The 17,488-nt window shown below is 24.1% G+C and overlaps 1 protein-coding gene across 4 annotated transcripts in view; it reads right to left on the minus strand.

The window, feature by feature from the left end:
- LOC145828679 (dedicator of cytokinesis protein 9-like) overlaps positions 1 to 15,856 on the minus strand; it is a 74,082-nt gene extending 58,226 nt beyond the window's left edge. For 3 of the 4 annotated variants that reach the window (XM_082936458.1, XM_082936451.1, XM_082936437.1), the window contains exons 1-11: positions 15,690 to 15,856; positions 13,420 to 13,533; positions 12,712 to 12,801; positions 12,093 to 12,215; positions 7,645 to 7,794; positions 6,250 to 6,390; positions 5,949 to 6,102; positions 5,541 to 5,734; positions 4,911 to 5,039; positions 4,113 to 4,205; positions 199 to 327 (exon numbers count right to left, since the gene is read on the minus strand). In XM_082936458.1, coding sequence (XP_082792584.1) covers positions 199 to 327; positions 4,113 to 4,205; positions 4,911 to 5,039; positions 5,541 to 5,734; positions 5,949 to 6,102; positions 6,250 to 6,390; positions 7,645 to 7,794; positions 12,093 to 12,215; positions 12,712 to 12,801; positions 13,420 to 13,533; positions 15,690 to 15,797 — 1,425 coding nt within the window. In that variant the 5' untranslated portion in view covers positions 15,798 to 15,856. The remainder of the gene's footprint in view (positions 1 to 198; positions 328 to 4,112; positions 4,206 to 4,910; positions 5,040 to 5,540; positions 5,735 to 5,948; positions 6,103 to 6,249; positions 6,391 to 7,644; positions 7,795 to 12,092; positions 12,216 to 12,711; positions 12,802 to 13,419; positions 13,534 to 15,689) is intronic. The other variant, XM_082936445.1, reaches the window with a different exon arrangement.
- Between the last annotated feature and the right edge of the window lie 1,632 nt (positions 15,857 to 17,488).

Consider the following 17,488-nt stretch of genomic DNA (forward strand, 5'->3'; position numbering starts at 1 on the left):
TTAATAATTTCCTACAATGAATAAAAAAACCTTAAATTTATTTACCTAAGTTACATATAAATCTTACTTTTTTAATACAAAAAAAAAGTTCTTTTATCTGAAGTTGTTACCTTATACTTTTGACTTAAACTTAAAATGTTGGTATTTACATTTACAACAAAACGAATATATAAACTGTATTGTATAAACTTTAAAAACCTGCTTAGGCTGAGCTATCCAGTTGAATTCATTAAAGTGTAACTTAGGTTCATCAACATTACTTCTCTCACCAGACTCAATGTTCATTGGAGTTTGAAAAGTCATACTTTCTGGTATCATTTTCTTTACCTATAATATAAGTTTATTTAAGACGGTAGTAAAATTGATGTTTTTGTCAACGTTTTTATTTGCACTTTTATAGTTAATATACGAATATAAGTTATTGTAAAAATAATGACTAAGTCTGTACATTAGAAAAAAATATATTCTTTTTTTTTACTTATAAAACAGTAAACGTTTTGAAAGTACTTGCAGTCGGCAGACTCAGTTGGTGCAGCTGCGGTGCAGCTAGTGTGTTTTTTTAGTAACATTTATGTTGTGTTAAAAAAATAAAAAACGTAGCTTTTTCTTTATCTTAAACTCTGAGTATATTTTATCTTATCATTTATTTGTAATAAATTGTTATAGTATCACTTTTAATTTTACTCTATAATGTTTGTTGTAAAGTCTATATTATTTAATAATAAAATTATTTTAATTTGAGTAAATAAAACGTTTATTTCATTATCAATTAACTAAGATGATGGCACGTAAACCTTTATTCTTCTGCTTCCTTATATATTACCCAAAATACTTTAAAACAGGGTTCGTGCGCGAATTTTTTTTCATTTAGCCTGACTGAGACCAATTTAGCCTGACATTTTTTAAAAGAAAGGAAAATCCCCTTTAGAAGTCATTTTAGGTATTGAGGGGGTCTTGATTAGTACTATTGTAGTCTTCGATTTCAACCAGCTTTATCTCAAACATTTTGAGCTTTAAAAATCTGCTGAAAGCAACATATAGCTTAGTTACAACTCAATAAAATAAGACTAAGTTGTAAAAAAGGTGATTGACCCAAATGCCCTATACCCTTAACATAACAAATTCAGTGATAAGTTTTAAAATACGTGTTATATCTAATCTATTACTAGTGTAAAAATTTAATATATATTACTTAACACAATTTTTCAATTTAATTAAGCACAAAGTAAAAACATTATAAACAGAAGATTTATGATAAAACAACGTGTATTGTCATTTTTTATTAAAGTTTAAAATGAAATGCTTACAAGAGTATTAAAAATAAGTAAAAAAAAAAAATTTATAGTATTTTGGCTAGTACTTAAAATTGATACATAATTCAGGGTTGCCACACACTCAGGGAACTCAGGGAATCTCAGGGAATTTTCAAACTGTAGAAAATCTCAGGGAAACTCAGGGAATCTCAGGGAAACTCAGGGAATTTTGGCATTTTTCTTTTAACTCAGGGAAACTCAGGGAAGTTTTGATTTTTTCTCTAAATTTCAGGGAAGTTTTTGAAAATCTCAGGGAAATTTTTTTCTAGATCTAGAATGAGGTTTAGTTAATCCAGTTTCAATATTTTGTTCAAAAGTAGTAATTTTTATTATTGAAGTGGTTATTTAGAATTTTTTTAGCCTTGCGGCTAGTTCTTCAATATTCTTAGTATTAACATTGTAGTTTTTTTAAGTTTTAAATTTATATTTACTTAAGTAAAATCAAACAGTTTAGAGAAATGAAAGTTGTTGTTAACTATTCATTGAAAAGTTCTAATAAACTTTTTATTTTTAGTTACTTATGTAGTTTAAAAAACACTATGTTGTACTATTAGTTCTTATTTTTTAAATAATAAAGTTATTTGTTATTTGTTTACATCTACTTGTTTTCAGTAAAAAAAAATAAAATGAATACAGATTAGGGTTGTATTACTTTTGTTAAAAAATAGAGGTTAAATTTTTGTTTATAAATAATAATTTCAAAAGTAGTAGCAGTTTTTGCAGGTTTTTTTACAAGAATGTTAAGATTTTAAGTTTTATTTACTGCCTTCAGAACAGTTGCTAGGAAAGACATACAAGTCATAATGAAGTTATTATGTATGCATTTAAGTGAGTTCTTCATGTGAAATTATTATTATAGTATAATTAAATTTTGTCAATTAAAATGTCAAACAAATTAAACTTTATTCTTTTATGTAGAAAGTTAACTAACAAGTTTACACAAAGTTGAACAAAAATTTAGTTTTTAATTTTTAATTGGTTTAAACCTTTTAAGATTGAGTTTTTGAAAACAGTTTTTTTCATAAATTTAATGCAGAAGCATACGCATACAACCTTCCTTTTATTATTAAAGAAGAAAAATGAGAATGAGGTATTAATATTTTGTGTTAGAAGAGAAATTTTTTTTTTAAGATTTGAAAAATACTCAGGGAAACTCAGGGAAATTTAAGGTTACTCAGGGAAATTTTTGGTCACTCAGGGAAGATTTTTTGGCTCAAAGAGTGGCAACCCTGATAATTATAAATCCTAAACTCTAAATAAATATAGTGATTGTTGATGTCATATCAGATTTAAAAGGCTTATACTTAAACTAAAAAAAAACCTTAAATATTTTGTTCTTGTATAGAAAAATGAATTGTACCTAAAATTTGTACTCCCACAAAACTTAGTACTTATATCTTAAAGCTAAGTTTTAGTGTTGTGAATATCTCTAATAACTTTAAACAAACAGTAAAATATATGAATAAATTGCTAAGAGTTTTAACTTAAAAAGTATTTGGTAAAAAGCCTTTGAATTAGAAATTAAAACAGTTTAACCAACTAAGCTCTGAAAAGTATAGCTGATGTAAACAAATTCAAACAAACAGCTAAGTTGTTGAACTAAACTGTAATGTTTAAACTGCATTTTTTTATGAATTTTCATAATTATGACGTATATAATCTACTCAAAACAAATATTGAATGTTCTTAAAAAATTTTTAGAGATTCAACAAAAGGTTTTAAGCATTTACTTTTACAAACACTGACTGATTTTGAATTAAATAACTAAATCTTTATTAAGAAATAAATTTATATCTCAATTTGATCATAAAAAGATTTCTAATTTTTTTTAATCAATAATTTTCAAGCATTTGGAATGAGAAAAACTGAGATTCTCAAGTTTTTAAAATAAAAAACTGATTTAGCCTGACGTTTTCCAACTTTTTTCAAAAAAACTGATTTAGCCTGACGCGCACGAACCCTGCTAAAAACTAGTAGGAGATTACAAGGTCTTTGTTAAAAGACCTAAAAATTACTTTTTAATTAAAATCCTATCGTATCTTACAGTTCTTGAACAACTGGTCTAAAACTTTCTTAGTCTTAGCTTAACATGAAACAATCGTATAGTTTTACTTTTAGTTTTCGAGTAAACTTTTTTTCATAAAATTTATAAACGACATTTTTATTATAAAACTCTTTTTTTATAGTTTTTTTATCAATACAATAAGATTTTTTTGTACATGTTTATAACACATTAAAATTTTAGGTCAACTGCTTAAAATATTAATGAAAAGGTTTGTAGTTAATTTTTAAACTTCCGAGAAAAATGGTAATAAAATATTTGCAGTCCAAATGGAGACTTTTTACAAAAACAACTATAGTTAAAAAGTAAATTAAAAACTATATACTTTTTTTTAAACTGAATAATAATTAATACTTTACGCTTTTATAAAAATGTCAATTTTAATTTTTGTAAAAAGATGCATTTACCCCCTCTACGTCCTTAATTTATATACATAAGCCATACAGTTTAAACTTTTTTTTTTACTTTTTTTTGAATTCCTAAGGTTAGTCTAAAAATTTTGGAAATTTAAAGAAAAATATTCTATGATACAAATTGATTAAATTGAAACAATCAAGATAAAATTATTGAAAACTATTTTCATCAAATATTTTACAAACAAACGTTTTCAAAGATTGAATACTTGTGTGCTTTATTTCAAAATAAAATCAAATAAAAAAACTTTAACTAGCCTAATACTTTTGAATACCTCATTGCTAAACTAAAATTTTATAAAAGTTAACTTTAATAGAACTTACTATATGATGATTCAGATCTACATGAAAGTCAGCTGAAATTTTTCTTTTTTGTGTAACATCATAAAGAGCTAGGGTCACAAAGAAGGGTTCTAACTAAAAAAAAGTTAAAAGTTATTTGTAAAAGATAGTTGCAATCACAAACTAAAATAAAAATACTGTTTTAAATAAGTTTAAAGTTTTTGTAATCAAAATTACAGATAGTATAGTATATAAGCCAATAAGGGGTCCAAGCTTGTTTTTGTACAAGTTAGGTACACTTTGTTTGAATTTATTTTAGATAATACATAGTAAACAGACTATTTATATTCGAAGTAACTTTTAAAATAGAAATTCAAAGGTATAAAATAAAACAGGTATCGTGTGGAAGGTGAGAAAAAACTTTGTTTCCCTACAAGTTATATCATCCTTAAATTTTAAGTTATTTTACCTAAGATTTTATAGCTGTTTGTATTTTTTCTGCTTAACGTACAAAAAAATGGGTAAGTTTCAAGAGCAATCCTACTTTTTTTGAAATAATTTGCTTTCAAGTTTGTTTAGTTTTCTGTTCAATATTTCTCAAATCCGCGACGTAAATACTAAGTTTCTAAATGTGAATAAAGTAAACAATTTTTAAATTATCTTAAATATTTTATTAAGAATTAAATAAATTAAACTAAATATATAAAATATGTTTCAAAATCTTTACAACGAGGTTATTTTAAACCATAATACTTAAATCTATCCTTTAAACCTTAATTAATGAAAAAAAAACTTCAAATGTAGACAATTAAAACTTTTTTTTAAATAACATAAACAAACGTTAGTCACAGGTTCATCAAACCCTTCCGGAACGACACCTCTTAACGCAAAATTAAAACTTCGACAAATGACCATAACTTTCTTGCTCTTAGCTTGTTGCATACAGCTTCCTTTGGACAACATATTCTTCTGTAATTATTCAATAAGTAGTTTTAGTAACTTTAATTACTTATAGTTACTGTGAAAATTAAAACATATTTTAGTGGATAGTGATGGCATATACATATAAAGCTAGCATAAATACAAACCATAAACTTTTAAAATCAAATACAAAAAAAGAAAATACAACATAAATGGGCAGAATATGAACCAACCATAAATATATGTGAAAACGTATAGCCTAAAATTAGAGAGTAACTGCACGAACTTATTAATATTAATGTTATGATGTATTTAATCAAACTATTTAACTTACTTTAGTCAAATTTATACTTTTTATATATGGTTCCAAACACCTAAACTAAAATTTCAATTAGTCTAAAATATACTTAGTCATTCATACTCAATTACAAAAAAAAACTTATTTATAAAATATTAAAGTATTTAATCTTTTACAATTGATTCATGTAAAAACATAAAAATTATAAAAATAATTAGCAAAACAGTTAAACAATAAATTAAATTAATTACCTGTTTGTTATTAAAACTATGGTGAAAGTCTGGAAATAATCTATAAACATCGCACCGATTTAACTGACGTGCCATCATGTTTTTGTGATCTGTTTCCTTTGCATACTTCATTAACTGTGGGTGCATTGTTGATGCACTTACTTCTAAACTTTCTTCTCTGTTTTTTACTGTTTGTTGAGTAGTATCTCCCCTTACTAAAAAAAAACCTCTTTATTTTCACAAATGTAAGAGCAAAACATGTTTAATCATATTTGATAAAACTTTTTAACATACACTATTTAATCATACATATGATTTTTACCTTCAAAAATCATAAATGTATTCAACTTTTTGTTAAAAATTTAAATAATCATATTTGCTTCTTTTAAAGTAAACTATATTAGAATACAATTTTCAATTTAAACTAACAACTTTTGTCTTTTTTAACAGCTTCATAATGCCTCTGTAGAGCATAGTTGATTGTGTGTACCCATTTACTTGCCTCGACGTCTGTTTCTGCAGCTAAAAATGTAGTATTGTCGCTTGTCTTTACTTCTAACCCTGGTTTTCTTGTGCGGGAACTCTGTAATGGTCTTAGCTGCTTAGTAGTTTTTTTTATCATAATAAGAAAAAACTGAGATATTGGTTTAAATTACAACAACAACAATTAGGTTTTCATCTTATATTTTAAGTTACGCATTATCAGTTAAAATACTTTTTTGTTACTAACCATAACAACAGCAACGCAGGTTTCTAAATATATAGCACCCTTTGGATTTCTCCGTGCCCAATTTTTTTCGTCTTTGTAATAGTTAAGAATATGAGAGCAATCAGCAAACTCTTGCAGCACAAAAAACCGTCTTTTGAAATTCTAAAAAATATAATTTGGTATTTATTACAGTCAAACTATTTTTTACAAGAAATGAATACTTGACCATAATATATATACAGTTCAAAACAACTCTATAAATAAATAAACAAAAAAACAGATAGTTAAAGTCAATTACATTTATTTTTCAAAAAACTAACTTCAATCAAGGTAAAATAAACTTTTTAATTTTTTTTACCAAGTAATATAAAACTATACATTTCAAAACTATACATGAGATACAATTACTAGGAAAAGAAAGAATTTATGTTAATCAGCACTTTTAATTTTTAAACTTTAATTTTGTTCACATTATTCTTCTTTTTTTTATATAAATTGTCTATTTGAATTAAAGTGTTTACTTAAGTACCTAAAAATATAAACTAGGAAGGTGAAAGGTTACTACCTTAATAATAACTTAAATAACTAATAACTTTTAACATTTTATCTTTTAAGTTAATATATTTCAAGATTACCATTGGAGAAAACGTATTTATAATAAGAATTAAAAGAACCAAACTGACACGATAAAAGTTTAACCATCATCTTGACAAGTTTATTTCTTTTACCTTTTGTTACAGTAACCTTTTGCGTTACTTCACATGTTAAACATAGCTCAAAAAAGTTTTGAAATATAAGAGAAAAGGAAGTGTTGTGCTATAATATAATATATAATAGTAAATATATAATGCCGAAATAATTGAGAAACTTATTGAAAGTCTTCCAGATCAGCAATAAATTAAGTACTAGCAACAAGACACAAAAGAGCAGACCGCAGTATCTGCCTCTATAAGTCTAGTTTCCACTGCCACGACTATTACAACAACCCAAGAAACTCCTTAAGGTGTACCCCTCGCTATGGCTTTAGTTTAAACCATATTTACTTTTAATGAAACATTACTCATTTATTTAAACTTAAACTATGTTGGGTATTTTTTAAAGAACCTAATAAAAACTAAATTTGCTAACTTCAAATAATTAGAATCAGGTTTAGTTTACTATACTACAAACCGAAGAGAATTTATTATTTAACTAGTAAACAACTAAAATTTATATTCTAAAAACTTATAAAACTTACTTATTAAAAATACCAAATAAGCAAAGAATGATTCAAGTGATGATGTAGAAAACTTTAGTTTCTAAAGTGTTTAAAGAAGCTAACTTTTTAATGGAAAATATAAAAGTATATAAAAAAAGTTCCCTTTAGTATGCAAATTTAAAATAAAAATACAAATATACAACTTATTTTAATCAAACCCGATTAGAAATGGACGTTTGTAGACCAGTTTGCAGATAAACAGGTGACAAATATAGCCACCCTGTGTGAAGAACAACATCATTGTGCTTTATATCTTTATGTGATTCTTGAACATCCAACTCTCCAATGTCTTCGTCTATTTCAAACTTCTGTCAAGGATTTCAGCATATATATACTAAATGATGTCGCTTTCATAAGTTAAATTAAACTACTGTAAATTTACCTTATGTTATTTAACTGAAGTATTAAACTTCTTAAATACTCTATTTAAATGTTTAACATAAGTCACAAGATGTTAGTTTGGAAATCTAAAATTTTACTATTTACTACTTATTCAAGGCGACATCCTGGACATACAAGCTTGTCCTGGACAAGAAGTTGAACTGTATCTGTGGTGTGTATCTTATAACCGAAAGATTTTTTCGTACACCAGGTCCTTGTCAGTAAAATTAAACTTGTAACAATTTGTGTATTTGAAAACTAACCAGTTCCATATGGACTTGTGTCTATTTTGCTTTTGACTCTTTTGCGCATTAAGTAGTTTTTGCACAAATATATATGGTTTAAGCACTAGATTTTGTTAGCTTACGTAATGTAAAACAAATAAAAATTACTGAATACTCATTAACAAAACCTAACTCTGATTGTTATTTATAATTTTTCAGACATCTGAATATAAATAAAAACGATTACATTATTCAAGATACTATTTTATTGCAAAAACAACGCTTTTCAATTTATCAACTTTATTGAGCAATGCTTTCAAAATTTAACTAATTTACTTTCTAAAACAAAATAAATACTCCAAAACTAATCAGTCAAACAAAACATAAGTAAACTTAAGAAAAAGTCAATAAAAATTACATCAAATTCATAATAAAAACTAAAAAAGAAAATTATAACAAAAAAGGACTATTTAAAACCGAAGTGTAATTGTAAATCCTTTATCAGGACCTAGTTGATAATTAAGTTATGGTTTAAGTTTTCTTATCATAATTGCCTCAACTGATAATAAACTAATTTGTTTTTTACTAAATTTAATAACATCAAAACATTTAAAAATATTATCGTAATTTTGACAAAATCTACAATGTTCAATAATGTGATAAATACTGCACTTTTTGTAGGCCTAGTGTGTTCTTTAATTCTGACAAACAGTTGTCGCTCCGTTTCTAAAATATATTGAGTATCCAGATTACCTGGACAGAAACCAGGCAACTTCTGTAAAAATTATTGATTCGATCTTTCAATGAGAAACAGTTTCCTATATTTGTTGTTCCTAAGGCTACTTTAATATCAATACCAGTTGTCTCAAATGTTTTTGTTATATTTCTGCTGATTTTTTCTCATTTTTTTTTAGTAATGTACAGTTAAATACTGTTGTTTCTAAGTTTTTATTTTAGATAAAACTTCAATTTTTTATAATTTCTTAATTTCATTAAATATAAACTATATTGGGTAACCGTTTTTTAAAATAAGATCCTTTTTCTACTTACTTCTTTGTTCTTTAGTTCTTTTGATACTAGTCTTCTGTTTCTGATGAGTAACTACCTTATCAAGTTTTTTTTTTCATGATTGCGGGGTGCAAGAGTTAGAATTTAGTGAAATGTTTGTATTTGATAGTTTCCTGTAAATTGAGGCAGTAAATCTGTTTTCTTCTAATTTTATATTCATGTCAAGAAAGGGAAGTTGGTTCGATGTACTGTATTCCATTGTAAATATAAGATTATAATGAAGACTATTCAATTTTTGATTGAATTTACTTACCTTAATGTCATTGGAAAGTATAGTAAAAGTGTCGTCTACTTTTATAGAATATATTTTAAGTTCATATTCTCTCAGAGGATCTGTTTTATACTTACTAACAAACCAGTTGGCTAAAAAGGGAGCCAGTGGTGATCCCATGGATAGTCCATAAACTTGTTGGAAAACTTCACCGTTGAAAATTAATATGCTCTGAGAACAAGTTTTGAAATTGTATATTCTTAAACATTGTTTTTGATATGTTTGATTCAACTTTCTTACTAACTAAAATTGCCTCAAGCTTATTTAAATCAGAAGTACTTAACTGGAGGAATTTCAACTTATTTAAATAAACTCATTTCTTTAAAATTTAATTATATTGTTGCAACATTTACTTAAAGTCATTTGTTTCTTTTTTTTAACTGATTTTTATGGATTATATTACGTATCATATTTAAGTTATTTGTACGTTTTTTTTATTCAGTTTTAAATTTGTTATGGTATTCTACTCTGAAATAAATTTACTTGTTTACTTGATAAAATACATTCTCTTTGTATCTAATATTTTCAAAACAAAAATAAAAACTTCAACTGCAAAACTACATTTTTGAAAGTAAAAACCAACTATGTTTTAGCCATGTGTACATTTTCAAAATCTAATTTTCTTTATGCAAGTTTATACAACAACTTAATTATTAGTGGTCTGTTTTTAAAAATTATTTTATAATTGTATAGTATCAACACATGGTTTCATGATATTAATATACTGTAATCTACTTTGTCCTTCCGTCATACTATTGTATTATTTTGCAGCTGTAGTTTTGAATTTGTAAATTACTAAGCTTTTTTAAAACGAGTTAATTTAAAATTAATTGACTTAAAACTTAAAATATTTACAAAACCTTATTTAAAAACATGCATACTTTGTACGACTCAATAACCGAAAGGTTCCTTTATACACAAGGTCCTTAGACCAAACTTTTTGAGCGCTTTTTTTATCGGTCAATACACAATATATACTAATAATTAGAAAACAGTTATTAACAGAGATCATCAAATGCAACTTAAAAACTTTAAACGTGAATGAAAAAATAGATCATGTTTGACGAAGTATAAATATTACAAATTATAGAGCTTTTTTAAACAATGCTTAGACATAAACCATATAATAAAATATTGAAATATAAAAAAAACTAAATTCTACTCATTGCTCAAAATTTATACAATTAGATTCTCTTATAATTTTAATGTTTTAAAATTTAAAGTTAGACAGTTTTGAGTATAACTTATATCCTAATTGTATTTCAATTTAATATAAATGCACAAATAATTTTTTAATAAAGATATAAAAACATAAGTTTATAAAATTTTTGTTTTTATTAAAATAACTCATTTTTTCAAAAAGTTCACATTTTGATTAATTGTTACAGTATATATTTAACAACCTTACAAACAACAATATAAAACATGTTTAAATCAAAAGTTTATGATTTAAAATTATATTAACTTAAGAAAATGATACAGGGTCGCTAAAGGTTTTTTGTAAATTACTTCCAGGTGATTTTAATTTCTTCCAGGTTTTAAAAAACAAGTTTTTAAATCCACTTTTAGAATAAAATTAAACTTCAGTTTTAAAAAACTGTCTTATATAGTACAACAACATTGAAAAGATACTGTAAAGCTACTTTAAATGTGTTAAAAAAATAAAATAATAATGATACCAAACATTTTTAGCCTTTATGATAGATTTTTCGTATCTATTCGAAATTTTGTTACTTTATATGTAAAGATTCTTTAAAATTCCATGTTTTTCAGTACTTTTCGTTCGAAATTCCAAGTTATTTTTTCAATATTTCTTTAATTCCAGGGTTTTTTAGCCTAAATTTTCAAATTCCAGGTTTTTCCAAGATTTCTGGTTTTTTGGAAACCCTGAATATTAGTCATTTTAAGTAAAAAAATATAAAAAAAATCTTAATTCTAATCAATATCAAATATTAAAGAAGTATGCAAAATATTTAAAGTTAATAAAATAAGCCTTAATTTAATTTGTGAAAAACATAAGTATTTTACAAAGCAAGCATAGAAAAAACCGAAAAATCGAAGTTATGTCATAGTCATACAAACTATAAAAATATTTTTATTTTCTAAATTATAAAAATAATATGAATTATGTTCATGGTATATTATTCGAGTTATTAATTTGTTTGATGATTTGTAAATAAAGCAGAGCAAAATATAATTGAAATTAAAATACACTTGTGAACGCATGTTTTAAGTTTAATATTTGTCGATTAATTTATCGCAAGAAAAGACATTAAACTATAAATAAATACATATAATTGAATTTTTTATACAAAAACTTAAAATTTAATTAAAACATAAATTTATAATATTCTATAAAATGTTGAGATATTTTTTCAGAGAGCACAAAGTATTTTTATAAACTTGTCTACACAACAGAGAATAAAGATATACATTAAAATATTTTATATATTTAAATGTCTAAAACAAGTGTATTTTTTGCTAAAAATTATATTTAAGCAAAAGTACATACTTGAATTCTTAATAAAATATTAATGTTTTTTTACATATTTTAAAGCATTTATTTAGTAGAATTTCTTGAAAATTTTATGTAGTAAAAACCTCAAAATATTTTTATATCAAAGCAAAACAATTTTATACAAACTACTAAAAGTAAAAAAACCTGTTCAGGAAGTGTTTCAATAATGTTACAATTTTCCTTAACAGGAAGATCTTGGTAACCTGAGGCATATTCCTTGTATTTGTTTACTACAATTGACTTATTTCTTTTATATAACTGTATACTCTGTTAAATATTTTTTATTATTTATGTATTGTATAATTATTACATATATTAAACATGCATGACTAAATATCCTAATGGGTTTTTATTGTTGCTCTACTTGAAAAAAACTTTTTTTTTAAGAATTTCTTCATATTAAAGTAATTTAAAGATAAATATACAAAGCAATAATTAATTGACTTAAAACTTTTTTACAACAGCAATAAGTTTTATTAAAATTTATAAGTCTAAGAAATTAAAACAGAATTAGGAGCAGATACCATTTGAATGACTTAGTTGATACTTTAATAAAAAAATTATTAAATCTAAATGTCTAAAATAAAAGAATTTATAAAAAAAACTACTAGTTTCTTTGAATATAGTCTTAAAAGAATTGCTGTTAGAAATTTGAGCAAAAAAAAGTATTTTAAATTTTTAAACAAGTGTTTCCCAAAACGTATTTTAAACCTTTTTTTTTTTTTTTTTGTATTTACTAAAGTAGTTAAAAAATTAGTTTTACCTGCTCGACCATAAGAGAACTAATTCCAACAAGAGCATGCTCAGGAACTGTATCGAACTCTGTTCGGCATTTTTTTGGTTGCTCAATAACCTACAAAAGTGTTGTTTGAATAAGGTACTTAACACAAATTTTTAAACTTAGTACCAAATCAAATTTACATTATATAAAATTTATTTTTCATTATTAAACGTGCTCCTTGAAGACTTGTACCTATAATACTTTTTTGTGCAAGGTAAGAATATAAACAACAAAATGTTGCATCAAATTGACTAAGCTTGATAAGAGATTGATAATAGTTACATTTGAGTTATAAAATAAAATTTAAAATTTGTACTAAATAAACTTATTTAAATCTTAAAATCAATTAATCTAGTTTTGTAAAAATTAACACAAAATAAAAAATATAACACCTTTTAAAGATCTAAAAGATAATAATAAAAAGTTAGTACACTACAAAAATAAAAATAAAAAAGTTTTTGTAGATTGATAACATAGAAATGATAGTTAACATAAATACTTGTTTAATTTCTTATATAATTAAATGACATAAACATACAAAATATAGAGTTTGTATTGTGAATAGTAACTAAAACTTAGTAAATTATTTTACCAAAAGCATTTTATGTAAACTAATTGAAACACATTTTAATTAAATCTTTAAGCTAAAATAATTAGAACAAAAATATTAGTTTAAAAACTGAAAGAAACCTCAAAAACTTCTTTTGGAAATAAAACTAGTTTTTGTAATGGATCCTTTTTTATTTTGTCAGAATTCTTTTCAATAAATTCCTCATAATTGACTGGAATGGTAGGACTTGATTCCTTTTTAGTTGTTCAAACAAAAATAATTAATAATTAAATTAATTAAAACAACTTGTTATATAAAAGTTTAGTACAAAAATATAGTACAGTAGATTTATTGATTAGGTAAGCACTTTGAACCATGGCAAAAGGAAGTACCATAAAATTTTAAGACAAATGTTACCCTTTTTCATCAAATAATAGCTAGTATCTACTTGTTTTTTTACAAAAAATACAATATGTTTTAGTTTATTATAGAGTTGCTACATTTTTAAAATCATACTTAATGTGTTATTATTCCACTAAAAACATAAGATCAAACTTTCATTCTTTAAAATTAATTTGCTCAATAATTAGAATATCACAACCTTTTAGAGTCCATTCATTTAGAAATTAAGTGCAAACATTAATGATACAGTTACTGTGTGTACAAATCACAAAGTTTACTAAAAAAGAAACAAACTATATTAAAATTATTAAAATTTTCTAATATTTAACAGATAATAAACAAATTTACTACTTTAAAATATCAATGCAAATAAACAGATTATAAATTTCAAGTCCAATTTTTAAAATTATATTTTAATTAAAATTCAATTAAAACTCAGAAAGCTTGTTTAAAATGAAATTATTATTATTTAACAAACATTACAATAAACTTTTTTTTTTTAGGTACTTAATATTGAAACAGTTTGTACTTACATGTCTCCCATTTGTTTAATTACAAAAATAAGTATTAGTCAAATAAAAATACTAATTACAAAGCACAATAGTAATTTGTATACATTATTAAGTGATACAGAAAAATACTTTTAAGTTTAAGTCTAAAATAGTCTACAAAGGGTCTTTGCATCAAGGTTGGAATTCTTTTGCATAAAAAAATTGACTGAGTTAGCTTGAGGTTATAAAAATTTAAAAAAAAATGTGTCTCTTACTCTATTTATAAACCTTATATTATAGGGTTGCAACTTCTTAAATCAAAAAAAATAGTCCTGAGTAACGTTAAACATGAGTCATGCTGAGTTTTTTTCAAATACATATAAAAAAATTTTAAAAATTTTAAATCAACAAAAATTAGTTTTTCAACAAAATTGACTGTAAAACAACAAATATAGAAACTAATCTCATTAAAAATCATTAAAAATCTGTCTGATATTTTCAAAAATCTTCAAAATATTTTGAGTTTTTTTAATTACTTTCAGTCAACTTTAGTTTATATAATTGTTTCAAAAAACCCTAAACTATGAGTAATGATGAATCATCCTGAATTTTTTAAAAAGTCAAAATATCCTCAGTTATCCTGAGTGTCAAACAACCCTTACATTACCAATAACTTATATAATCTTGATCACTAAAAGTTTGACCAAAAAAATATTTTTATTATTTAAATTAGTATTGTTGAAACTAAATATATCTTTAATTTTCTAATAATAAGGGCAAAATAAACTTTATGACAACATAAACAAAAAAAAATGTTTTTCTTTTTTGTTTTTTCTTCTTACATAAAACTTTTATCTTTAAATTTTTCAAATTTTTTTGCAACAGAATTTTCAAAATACTGCCAGGAACATTTACTGGAAGTTTGAGGTTATTATCTCAAATAATGTAGGAGGAGATAGAATTATAGTGATTTCTAGTTATTTGCCGTTTTAGTTTCTACCTCCCATACCTATTGTACTCTGCAACTTTGCCCGTCTATATCTCAAAAACTATTTTGCATTATGAAAATCTGTAAAAAACAGCTTGTAGCTTAGTTAAAACTAAACAAAATAAGATCAAATTGTTAAAAAAAAGTGATCTACTCCCCACTTTGCCCTTAAGTGTTATAACAAATATAAAGGCTACTGTTAAAGTAGAACTAGTTGCAAAGTTAAAATTAAGCATAATAATCTATATAAACTTAAAAAGGCTAACATTAATTTATTTGCTCCAATATAAACTAAATAATAATAATAAAACTGAATAAAAACTCAATCATATTGAGTTTTTAGCAAAAACTAGCATGTTTTTTTAATGTTTAAACCAGATTGAATTTTCAAAAAAAACCATTTTAAAGTATAAACAAGCATGAGTATGTGAAAACACTGTTACTTGTTTTTCACTGAAAAGATAATTTAAAAAATAAAAACTTAAGTTAAATTTAAATGCCGTAACAGAATATAATAAAACTAACTAACTGATTGAAATGTAGCAGGTGTGATGCTCATTCGACTTGAAACTGTGGATTCAGCTATAATACTTGTTTTTCTTTTTAATCCTTGAGCAAAGCGCCTAGTTTCAGACATTTTATTACACTTTTTTAATTAGTTAACGCACTTTGATTTATTGTTATTATTATTATTAAAAAACTGTTATTTATTATAAATGAACTAATACATAAGTTTTTTTCAAAAACATTGCAATTTAAATATAGAAATTTAAGTTAATAATAACAAATTAAACAGTATCCTTCTTTTATTACACTGACATATGTTTCTGTGTGTTAAAAAAGTTAACGCACTTCAATGGAGCTCTGTAAAAAAAATTTTTGTAAGGAAAGAATAGAAGCTTAAGTAGGTATATACATGTGTCCATTAAAAATATAAATAATTGCTATAGATTTTATAGGTTAATAACAGATAAAACACTTAATGCTAAATCTAACTGTTATAAAACTATATAATATTTGTAATTATTAAGTCTAAATTAAATAAACTAAAGTAAAATACAAAATAAGATAACATGTCATAATATAAACTACTTACATGAAAATGAAGGAAGTACTAATTATTATCTACTAGTACTACTCACTGGTTACTAATCATTGAAAAAAATGTATCTAATAATTATGTCACAATATATATGAACATAACGACTAGCTAGTTAATTTATACTACAAAATTAGATATCTTATTTTTATGTTTGGAAAAGTAGTAGATTGCTAATTTAAAAGAGTAATATGTAATTAATATTGAATAAAAAGTAAAAACAACAAACATTAAATATTGGGTTAAGTTAAACAATAGTAAAGGCAATAAAAGCCACTGGAACTTGGTATAATGTATACTTTACTTAGTGAATGTTTATAATGGATAAATCTAAATTATAACAAAATTAAAGTTAGACACAATTAGAAAGTAGATTGAATTAAAAACTAAGCACTAAAATCAAACTTGTTATTAAGCTTACAAAGTCCTAACCAATAATTTAGTTACAGCACCATACATAAAACTACCATGACTTAAACTACATGCATATTGTACAATAAGTAAAATAATAAAGTATTTTTTGTTCTTGAAAGAAGCAGTCGGGTATCTAAATTAAAGATCTTATACAAATGTTTCAAATATTTAGTAATTAAACTATGTTATTAATTACAAGTTTGTGTTTAATATGAAAGTTAAAATGTTAATTATAAACAACAAGGTGGTTATATGCTAAGTATAAGCCTCAGAAATTTAAGTTATTGATTGATTTTTTTCATATTTATTTATGTACCATTTGTAACTAAGTATGTATATGTTACTCTTTTCTTTTCTTTTTATTACAAGAATGTTTAACAAACTACACTGAACTTCATTTTCAAATGATAAATGTTAAATAAATTTAAATATATTTGGTTACTAAAACAGTTTATAAAATAAGTCTAAATTGTGACGCATGAATAAAAGACTCCAACAAATACAAATTTTAGAGTTTGGGAAGTAAAACTTAAGTAAAGATATGTTAATTAGTAGATAGTTGATAGTTTTGCTTTAATATCTAATGTTATTTGTGTATATTACTTAGGTCTTTTTTTCTCAATTAGTAGTGATTCCAGGCTGTAGAGTTTGCTTCGTTTTGTTTTGTGTCAAAACTTAATTCCGACTAATGGCATTTCACCGCTCTAAAATAAATTTGAGAACAGATCTATGGAGTCTCAAAAAGGCTCTAAGAAATTTTGAGACTCCGTAGATCTGTTCTTAAATTTATTTAAGAGCAGTGAAACGCTGTTAGT

This window comes from Thalia democratica, chromosome 1 (assembly GCF_965202585.1).
Source record: "Thalia democratica chromosome 1, ktThaDemo2.hap1.1, whole genome shotgun sequence".
Taxonomy (NCBI): domain Eukaryota; kingdom Metazoa; phylum Chordata; class Thaliacea; order Salpida; family Salpidae; genus Thalia; species Thalia democratica.